The sequence below is a fragment of the Pseudophryne corroboree genome, unplaced genomic scaffold, assembly GCF_028390025.1.
Source record: "Pseudophryne corroboree isolate aPseCor3 unplaced genomic scaffold, aPseCor3.hap2 scaffold_3144, whole genome shotgun sequence".
In the NCBI taxonomy this organism is placed as follows: Eukaryota; Metazoa; Chordata; class Amphibia; order Anura; family Myobatrachidae; genus Pseudophryne; species Pseudophryne corroboree.
The window spans coordinates 14,241-25,364 of record NW_026969823.1 but is presented as its reverse complement, the minus strand read 5'-3'; the positions used below and the strand labels follow the sequence as shown (position 1 = coordinate 25,364).

Sequence of the window (11,124 nt, the reverse complement as noted above, 5' to 3'; positions counted from 1 at the left end):
AAGAAACAAGAAAGTCCGAGATGCGTCCTTTCTTGCCAGAGGCGGGGCAGAGAAAACAGAAGTCCTCCCCGGCCTCTACAAAAATCCACTGCATGTCGCTGGGGCTCCACAGGCGGTGCTAGGCCCGGTGGGGGCACGCCTTCGTAAGTTCAGCCACAAGTGGGTTCGCTCCCTGTTTGATCCCTGGGCAATAGATATTGTGTCTCAGGGATACAAGCTGGACTTTGAGAAGATGCCCCCTTACCGACGACCCTGCCGGCTTCCCCCCACGAGAGGAAAACAGTGTTAACTGCAATTCACAAATTGTATCTTCAACAGGTGGTGGTCAAGGTTCACCTCCTTTAACAAGGAGGGGATTGTTTTTCGACCAGGTTGTAGTCCCAAAACCAGGTGGTTCGGTCGGACCCATATTCAATTTAAAATCCCTGAACATATACCTGAAAGGTTTCAAGTTCAAGATGGAATCGCTAAAAACGGTTATTGCAAGCCTGAAAGGGGGAGATTTAATGGTGACTCGGGACATAAAGGATGCACACCTTCTTGTCCCCATTTATCCACCTCATCAGGGCGTACCTCAGAATTGCGGTACGGGATGGTCATTACCGATTTCAGACGTTGCCGTTTTTTGTCTCTCCACGGCCTTGAGACTATTCACCAAGGTAATGGCGGAAATGATGTTGCTCCTGCGGAAGCAAGGTGTCACTATTATCACGTACTTGGACGATCTCATAAAAGCGAGATCAAGAGAGCAGTTGCTGAACACTTTCTCTGGAAGTGAAACGGCAACACGGCTGGATTCTATATATTCCAAAGTCGCAGTGGGTTCTTACAGCTCATCTGCTTCTCCTAGGCATGATCTTAGATACAGACCAGAAAAGGGTTATCTTCCGATAGAGAGAGCTCAGGAGCTCGTGACACTGGTCAGGAATCTATTAAAATCAAAACAGGTGTCAGTGCATCACTGCACTCAAGTCCTGGGAAGGAGGGTGGCATAATTCGAGGCCATTCCCTTCGGCAGGTTCCATACGAGGACCTTACATTGGGACTTACTGGACAAGTGGTCCGGATCACATCATCGGATGCATCGGTTAATCACCCTATCCCCCAGGGCCAGGGTGTCACTCCTGTGGTGGCTGCAGAGTGCTCGCCTTCTGGAGGGCTGCAGATTCAGCATTCAAGACTAGGTCCTGGTGACCACGGAAGCAAGCCTCCGAGGGTGGGGAGCAGTCACACAGGGAAGAAATTTCCAAGGGCTGTGGTCAAGTCAAGAGACTTGCCTTCACATCAACATCCTGGAACTAAGGGCCATATACAACGCCCTGCGTCAAGCGGAGAACTTGCTTCGCGACAAACCGGTTCTGATTCAGCCGGACATCACCGCAGTAGCGCATGTAAACCGATAAGGCAGCACAAGGAGCAGAGTGGCGATGGTGGAAGTCTCCAGAATTCTTCGCTGGGCGGAGAATCACGTAAGCGCACTGTCGGCGGTGTTCATCCCGGGAGTGGACAACTGGGAAGCAGACTTCCTCAGCAGACACGACCTCCACCCGAGAGAGTAGGGACTTCATCAGGAGGTCTTCGCACAGATTGCAAGTCAGTGGGGACTGCCCCAGATAGACATGATGGCGTCCCGCCTCAACAAAAAGCTACAGAGGTATTGCGCCAGATCAAAAGACCCTCAGGCGGTAGCTGTAGATGCCCTGGTTACACCGTGGGTGTTCCAGTCGGTCTATATGTTTCCTCCTCTTCCTCTCATACCCAAGGTGTTGAGAATAATAAGAAAAAGAGGAGTGAGAACAATTCTTATTGTTCCAGATTGGCTACGAAGGACCTGGTATCCGGATCTGCTGGAAATGCTCACAGAGGACCCGTGGCCTCTTCCTCTAAGACAGGATCTGTTGCAACAGGGGCCCTGTCTGTTCCAAGACTTACAGCGGCTGCGTTTGACGGCATGGCAGTTGAATGCCGGATCCTAGCTGAAAAGGGCATTCCGGATGAGGTCCTTCCTACGCTGATAAAGGCTAGGAAGGACGTGACATCTAAACATAACCGAATATGGCGAAAATATGTATCTGAGGCCAGGAATGCTCCTACGGAGGAATTCCAGCTGGGCCATTTCCTTCACTTCCTACAGTCCGGAGTGAATTTGGGCCTAAAATTGGTCTCCATTAAAGTCCAGATTTCGGCCCTATCCATTTTCTTTCAAAAGGAATTGGCTTCTCTACCGGAAATCCAGACGTTTGTAAAGGGAGTGCTGTATATTCAGCCTCCTTTTGTGCCTCCAGTGTCACCTTGGGATCTTAACGTGGTGTTAGGCTTCTTGAAATCCCACTGGTTTGAACCACTTAAATTGGTGGAGTTGAAATATCTCGCGTGGAAGGTGGTCATGCTATTATCCTTGGCTTCGGCCAGGCGCGTGTCAGAGTTGGCGGCTTTGTCACATAAAAGCCCCTATCTGGTTTTCCATATGGATAGAGCAGAATTGCGGACCCGTCCAAAATTTCTGCCAATAGTGGTTTCATCTTTTCATATAAATCAACCTATTGTCGTGCCTGTGGCTACTAGTGACTTGGAGGATTCCGAGTTGCTTGCTGTGGTCAGGGCTTTGAAGGTTTATGTAGCCAGAACGGCTAGGGTCAGGAAAACAGAGTCGTTGTTTATCCTGTATGCATCCAACAAGCTGGGTGCTCCTGCATCAAAGCAAACTACTGCTCGTTGGATTTGTAACACGATTCAGCAGGCTCATTTGGCGGCTGGCTTACCGCTGCCAAAATCAGTTAAGGCCCATTCCACTAGGAAGGTGGGTTCTTCTTGGGCGGCTGCCCGAAGGGTCTCTGCATTACAATTTTGCCAAGCGGCTTCTTGGTCAGGTTCAAATACTTTTGCAAAGTTCTACAAGTTTGATACCCTGGCTGAGCAGGACCTTTTGTTTGTTCAATCGGTGCTGCAGAGTCATCTGCACTCTCCCGCCCGTTTGGGAGCATTGGTATAATCCCCATGGTCCTTACGGAGTCCCCAGCATCCACTAGGACGTTAGAGAAAATAAGATTTTACCTACCGGTAAATCTATTTCTCGTAGTCCGTAGTGGATGCTGGGCGCCCGTCCCAAGTGCGGACTTTTCTGCAAGACTTGTATATAGTTATTGTTTCAATAAGGGTTGAGTTATGGTTGCATCTGGGTTTGACCTGATGCTCTGTTTTTTGTCATACTGTTAACTGGTTGTTATCACGTGTTATACGGTGTGATTGGTGTGGCTGGTATGAATCTTGCCCTGAATTATCAAAATCCTTTCCTTGTACTGTCAGCTCTTCTGGGCACAGTTTCTCTAACTGAGGTCTGGAGGAGGGGCATAGAGGGAGGAGCCAGTGCACACCAGAACCTAAATTCTTTCTTAACGTGCCCATGTCTCCTGTGGAGCCGTCTATCCCCATGGTCCTTACGGAATCCCCAGCATCCACTACGGACTACGAGAAATAGATTTACCGGTAAGTAAAATCTTATTTTATACTTCATGGTTAGTTGCCAGTACAAGAGAGAGATATATCTAAGTCTTATTATAATATTACATTTGTTATTGTGAGTGTTCTCAGGAGGGTGGACACAATGATAGTCTGAGACACAATATTATAAAGCCTTCATTAAAAGTTATGTTTTATTATGCACACACATTTACAATTAAGTGTCCCAGAGAGTCGTCTTCTCCTATTGTTTACAAGATTAATATTGTTACAGAAATTGACACATTTCCATAATGTATTTTATTTCCAGCAGAGGGACACACAAGCAGGAACATCTCAGAAGGACATCTAATGTTATCCCCGGATTGTGAAATAAGAGATAATGACAGTATACAGGATTCTCCAGGAGCTAATCCTATTACCCCAATTATACATCCAGCTCTATCAGCTGATCCCCCTGATCCTGGGAGTAGGGACTTCATCAGGAGGTCTTCGCACAGATTGCAAGTCAGTGGGGACTGCCAAAGATAGACATGATGGCGTCCCGCCTCAACAAAAAGCTACAGAGGTATTGTGCCAGATCAAAAGACCTTCAGGCGGTAGCTGTAGATGCCCTGGTTACACCGTGGGTGTTCCAGTCGGTCTATGTGTTTCCTCCTCTTCCTCTCATACCCAAGGTGTTGAGAATAATAAGAAAAAGAGGAGTGAGAACAATTCTTATTGTTCCAGATTGGCTACGAAGGACCTGGTATCCGGATCTGCTGGAAATTCTCACAGAGGACCCGTGGCCTCTTCCTCTAAGACAGGATCTGTTGCAACAGCGGCCCTGTCTGTTCCAAGACTTACCGCGGCTGCGTTTGACGGCATGGCGGTTGAATGCCGGATCCTAGCTGAAAAGGGCATTCCGGATGAGGTCATTCCTACGCTGATAAAGGCTAGGAAGGACGTGACATCTAAACATTATCACCAAATATCGCGAAAATATGTTTCTTGGTGTGAGGCCAGGAATGCTCCGACGGAGGAATTCCAGCTGGGCCATTTCCTTCACTTCCTACAGTCCGGAGTGAATTTGGGCCTAAAATTGGTCTCCATTAAAGTCCAGATTTCGGCCCTATCCATTTTCTTTCAAAAGGAATTGGCTTCTCTACCGGAAATCCAGACGTTTGTAAAGGGAGTGCTGCATATTCAGCCTCCTTTTGTGCCTCCAGTGTCACCTTGGGATCTTAACGTGGTGTTAGGCTTCTTGAAATCCCACTGGTTTGAACCACTTAAATTGGTGGAGTTGAAATATCTCGCGTGGAAGGTGGTCATGCTATTAGCCTTGGCTTCGGCCAGGCGCGTGTCAGAGTTGGCGGCTTTGTCACATAAAAGCCCCTATCTGGTTTTCCATATGGATAGAGCAGAATTGCAGACCCGTCCACAATTTCTGCCAAAAGTGGTTTCATCTGTTCATATGAATCAACCTATTGTCGTGCCTGTGGCTACTAGTGACTTGGAGGATTCCGAGTTGCTTGTTGTGGTCAGGGCTTTGAAGCTTTATGTAGCCAGAATGGCTAGGGTCAGGAAAACAGAGTCGTTGTTTATCCTGTATGCATCCAACAAGCTGGGTGCTCCTGCATCAAAGCAAACTATTGCTCGCTGGATCTGTAACACGATTCAGCAGGCTCATTTGGCGGCTGGATTACCGCTGCCAAAATCAGTTAAGGCCCATTCCACTAGGAAGGTGGGCTCTTCTTGGGCGGCTGCCCGAGGGGTCTCTGCATTACAACTTTGCCAAGCGGCTACTTGGTCAGGTTCAAATACTTTTGCAAAGTTCTACAAGTTTGATACCCTGGCTGAGCAGGACCTTTTGTTTGCTCAATTGGTGCTGCAGAGTCATCTGCACTCTCCCCCCCGTTTGGGAGCTTTGGTATAATCCCCATGGTCCTTACGGAGTCCCCAGCATCCACTAGGACGTTAGAGAAAATAAGATTTTACCTACCGGTAAATCTATTTCTCGTAGTCTGTAGTGGATGCTGGGCGCCCGTCCCAAGTGCGGACTTTTCTGCAAGACTTGTATATAGTTATTGTTTCAATAAGGGTTGAGTTATGGTTGCATCTGGGTTTGACCTGATGCTCTGTTTTTTGTCATACTGTTAACTGGTTGTTATCACGTGTTATACGGTGTGATTGGTGTGGCTGGTATGAATCTTGCCCTGAATTATCAAAATCCTTTTCTTGTACTGTCAGCTCTTCTGGGCACAGTTTCTCTAACTGAGGTCTGGAGGAGGGGCATAGAGGGAGGAGCCAGTGCACACCAGAACCTAAATTCTTTCTTAAAGTGCCCATGTCTCCTGTGGAGCCGTCTATCCCCATGGTCCTTACGGAATCCCCAGCATCCACTACGGACTACGAGAAATAGATTTACCGGTAAGTAAAATCTTATTTTATACTTCATGGTTAGTTGCCAGTACAAGAGAGAGATATATCTAAGTCTTATTATAATATTACATTTGTTATTGTGAGTGTTCTCAGAAGGGTGGACACAATGATAGTCTGAGACATAATATTATAAAGCCTTCATTAAAAGTTATGTTTTATTATACACACACATTTACATTTAAATGTGTCCCAGAGAGTCATCTTCTCCTATTGTTTACAAGATTAATATTGTTACAGAAATTGACACATTTCCATAATGTATTTTATTTCCAGCAGAGGGACACACAAGCAGGAATATCTCAGAAGGACATCTAATGTTATCCCTGGATTCTGAAATAACCGATAATGACAGTAGACAGGATTATCCAGGAGCTAACCCCATTACCCCAATTATTCATCCAGGTCTATCAGCTGATCCCCCTGATCCTGGGAAATGTTCTCCTGATCACGCTTATATTGGTGCATCTGTTACAGCTCTAACAGTAGATACAGTGTTTCCATGTTCTATAGATGCCAAATGTTTTACACAGAACACAAAGCTTCATCAGCCAGCTAAGGCAGGTGAGAGGCCATTTCCATGTTCTGAGTGTGGGAAATATTTTACATGCAAATCAGCTCTTGTTACACATCAGAGAAGACACACAGGTGAGAAGCCATTTCCATGTTCTGAGTGTGAGAAATGTTTTGCATGGAAATCAAATCTGGTTACACACCAGCAAATTCACACAGGTGAGAAGCCATTTCCATGTTCTGAGTGTGAGAAATGTTTTGCACGGAAATCACATCTTGTTAGACATCAGCAAAGTCACACAGGTGAGAAGCCATTTCCATGTTCTGAGTGTGGGAAATGTTTTGCACAGAAATCAGAACTTGTTATACATCAGAAAAGTCACACAGGTGAGAAGCCATTTCCATGTACTGAGTGTGGGAAATGTTTTGCACATAAATCAGACCTTGTTAAACATCACAGAAGTCACACAGGTGCAAAGCCATTTCCATGTTTTGAGTGTGGGAAATGTTTTGCAATCAAATCAGATCTTGTTAATCATCAGAGAAGTCACACAGGTGAGAAGCCGTTTTCTTGCTCTGAGTGTGGGAAATGTTTTTCCTGGAAATCACTACTTGTTATACATCTGCGAAGTCACACAGGTGAGAATCCATTTCCATGTTCTGAGTGTGGGAAATGTTTTCAACACAAATCACATCTTGTTACACATCAAAGAATTCACACAGGTGAGAAGCCATTTCAATGTTCTGAGTGTGGGAAATGTTTTATCCAGAAATCACAACTTGTTATACATCAGGGAAGTCACACAGGAGAAAGGCCATTTCCATGTTCTGAGTGTAGGAAATGTTTTACAAACAAATCGAATCTTGTTAGACATCAGAGAAGTCACACAGGTGAGAGGCCATTTTCATGTTCTGAGTGTGGGAAATGTTTTGCACGGAAATCAGTACTTGTTGAACATCACAGAAGTCACACAGATGAAAAGCCATTTCCATGTTCTGAGTGTGGGAAATGTTTTGCACACAAATCAGATCTTGTTATACATCAGAGAAGTCACACAGGTGAGAAGCCATATTCCTGTTCTGAGTGTGGGAAATATTTTGCACAGAAATCATATCTTATTACACATCAGAGAAGTCACACAGGTGAGAAGCCATATTCCTGTTCTGAGTGTGGGAAATATTTTGCACAGAAATCATATCTTATTACACATCAGAGAAGTCACACAGGTGAGAAGCCATTTTCTTGCTCTGAGTGTGGGAAATGTTTTATACGGAAATCACAACTTGTTACACATCAGCGAAATCACACAGGTGAGTGGCCATTTCCATCCTCTGTGAAATAAATCAGCACAATAGACATCACTTGGAAACTATTGTACTCTTCTGGAGTATACTTAACATTGCCATGCATTGTTCTTCAAGGTTCTTATCTCCTATGCTTTTTGCAATATACATGCTACAACTGGGTGATATAATCAGATGTCATGCCCTTATCTACCACTGCTATGCAGATGACTTGTCTTTTGCTCCGGATACTGAGAACCCAGTACCAATCCTAAATGGTTGTCTAGCTGAGCTCCATGTGTGGGTGATGCCAGTTGGCTGTGACTCAGTCCTGGTGAAACAGGTCCTTATGGTAGAAGCTCACCAACAAAAGGCAGGGCTACAGCTCAGCTTTGCAAACCAACCAGACTTATGCTTGTGGGTTCAGAGTTACAAAATGCTGATCATGTGGAATCTTGGTGTCCTGGATGGTGGAGTGACACTTAGATATCAGGTATCATCCACAATCCGATCCTCATCTGAGGAACATAGCCAGACTCCAGCACTTTATTCCCTCAGAAGATCTACCTACAGTCATACATGCACTTGTATCATCATGCATAGACTACTGCAATGTCCTCTACCTGGGTCTCCCAGCAAAAGAATTGCACCACTTGTGGCTTGTACAGAATGCAGCAGCCAGTCATATCTAACCGGCCCGTTCCTGCCACATAACACCCATTCTCTTCTCCCTTCACCGGCTGCCTGTAAGATGATGACTTACATAATCTTACTGACTCTCCCATCCCTACATGACCAGGGTCCATGGAACCAGAAGCAGCTTCTGCCTCCTTACTGCCTGGTTTCTTCCGTCTGCAGATGAAGGACTGTTACCACCAGTACCAAGAATCCCCAAGAAATTCTGAAATATCAGGGGGGGGGGGGGGGGAGACAGGGTGGTGGCACTATTGCTGTAGCGGGGGCTGCCGGAAGTACTGTCTGTGGGTAATATTGTCCCCAAGCAGTGCTGAGGTGGAAGAGGGGGGGCACAGGGTGGTGAACAGTAGGGGAGACAAGGTAGTTGACAGTAGTGGGGGAAAGACAGGTTGGGGGAGATAGGGCAGGTGGCAGTAGTGGGAAGAGACCGGGCGGGTGGAAGTAGTGAGACAGGGTGGGTGGCAGTAGTGGGGGAGACAGGGAGGGTGGCAGTAGTGGGGGGAGACAGGGAGGGTGGCAGTAGGGGGAGGAGACAGGGCGGTGGCATTAGTGGGGGGAGACAGGGCGGGTGGCAGTAGTGGGGGAGACATGGCGAGTGGCAGTAGTGGGGGTAGACAGGGCAGATGGTCACAGTGCAGTACCAGGGGCTGCTGGAGGCAGTAAAGAGGTGTATGTGTCCCGCACAGAATCAGTTGATAATTAGGCCTAATGATGATTATGCTTCCTTATTTCTAATTAATCCCTTGTATGTGTTACTGTTATTTGCTGTGTCAGCCTTTATGTGTGTTCTGTGTAATAATCCTGAAAGTAGTGCTGCTACCGATCTCATATCATTTGTAGTAACTTGCAAAAAATGAGGAAAAGATAATGTGCACTCTGGAAGTTTATCGGGGGTTAAAGATGAATGCAGATGTGACATCACGCAGCCCCTGGAAAATGGTCCCGGCCCTCCCCATATAGCTAGACAAAAAAATGTGTATTAAAGATATGAAATAAAGTTGTTTAAAAACAAAAGATTTCCGTGAAGTCTTTTTATTTCTCTTACGTCCGAGAGGATGCTGGGGTTCCATTTAGTACCATGGGGTATAGATGGGTCTCTTAGGGGCCATGGGCACTAAGAGTTTAATAGTGTGGGCTGGCTTCTCCCTCTATGCCCCTACCAGACTCAGTTTAGAAAATGTGCCCAGTGAAGCCGGTCACAGCTAGGGGAGCTCCTAGGACTTTCTCATACGTCCTAGAGGATACTGGGGTCCACTTCAGTACCATGGGGTATAGATGGTTCCGTAGGAGCCATGGGCACTTTAAGACTTTTCAAGGGTGTGAACTGGCTCCTCCCTCTATGCCCCTCCTCCAGACCTCAGTTTAGAAAATGCCCAGGCAGACTGGATGCACTCCAGGGGAGCTCTACTGAGTTTCTCTGAAAGACATGTTAGGTTTTTTATTTTCAGGGAGGACTGCTGGCAACAGTCTCCCTGCTTCGTGGCACTTAGGGGGCAGAAGTAGGAACCAACTTCCTGAATAGTTTCATGGCTCTGCTCCTGGCTGACAGGACACCACTAGCTCCTGAAGGGTAATTAAAGCTAGCTGCGGTTCTCTGCTCACTCCCCCAGCTCGCCGCCACCCCCTTACAGAGCCAGAAGACAGGTGAGTGTAAGAAGAAAAGGATCTTCAGTCATCATGATGGCTAAAAGGTACCGCGCAGCGGGCGGGAATGCTGCGCGCCATGCTACCCATCACACTCAGGCACTGCAGGGCGTGGGGGGGTGCACTGGGCAGCATGAAAACTAGTAAAACTAGCAGATAAGGGGCATAAGTTGCTGAGGCACAGTCCTACCCCCGCCAGTATAAATAGCAAAAAGTCTGAGGAAAAACGTGCCATAACGGGGGCGGGGCTTCCTCAGTCAGCCAGCACACTGCTCCGCGTCATTTTCTCTCCTTCCAGGATGCAGATAAGAATGCTGGTCCTCCACTGCTGAACCAAGTATCAGGGTGCAAAATGGAGGGTACAGTGAAATTTGGTGCTATACATTGTGTTATCATTATAAAAGCGCTGCAGGTCTGTGGGCATTTTGTGTTTCACAGACATTTTATTGCTGGTGCTGGGTTGTGAACTGGCAATTCCTATCGGTGTCCTGACAGATTTTACTGTGGGTCTGTCCCCTATAAGTCTCGGAGTGTCTGTGGTGTGGTGTGCACGTGTGTGACATGTCTGAGGCAGGGAGCTCTTCCCCTGAGGGAACCATTATGGGGACACAGAGTTGTAATGTGGTGGCGCTGCCGGCACACCATGAGCCTGGGTGAAAGAATTACGTGATACTGTGAATCATATCAGTAAGAGATTAAATAAGTCTGAGTCTCATGCAGAAAACGAGAAAATCAGTGGAAGATGTGATTTTTAGTGGTTCTGCTTTTTCATCCGCAGGCGACCCCTCTGGGTCACATAAAAGACCATTTGCAGAAATAGTACAACTGATACCAACACGGGTTCTGATTCCTGTGTCGACACTAGTGATCCCAGGGAAATAGATCCTAAATTGTCAAAAAGCATTCAATATATTATTGTTGCTATAACGGAGGTTTTGGAAGTTACTGAAGCCCCTCCTGTACCTCAGGAGGCTTATTTTTATAAAGAAAAGAAAATGAATCTAGCCTTCCCTCCTCACGAGCTAAATACTCTCTTTGAGGGAACTTGGGCAAACCCTGAAAATAAATTTCAGATTCCCAAAAGGATTCAGGTAGCTTTTCCTTTCCCGG

At 46.6% G+C, this 11,124-nt stretch overlaps 1 protein-coding gene across 1 annotated transcript; it reads left to right on the top strand.

The window, feature by feature from the left end:
* The first annotated feature begins 6,121 nt into the window (after nucleotides 1-6,121).
* LOC135017253 (zinc finger protein 260-like) lies at nucleotides 6,122-8,580 on the top strand. Its single transcript, XM_063952928.1, has one exon. It carries the CDS (start codon nucleotides 6,195-6,197, stop codon nucleotides 7,731-7,733), a length of 1,539 nt encoding a protein of 512 aa, XP_063808998.1. The 5' UTR covers nucleotides 6,122-6,194; the 3' UTR covers nucleotides 7,734-8,580.
* Nucleotides 8,581-11,124: the final 2,544 nt, after the last annotated feature.

Bases quoted from the DNA above. Each gene is read 5' to 3' on its own strand.
- LOC135017253 (XM_063952928.1), top strand. From the start codon at position 6,195: ATGTTATCCCTGGATTCTGAAATAACCGATAATGACAGTAGACAGGAT.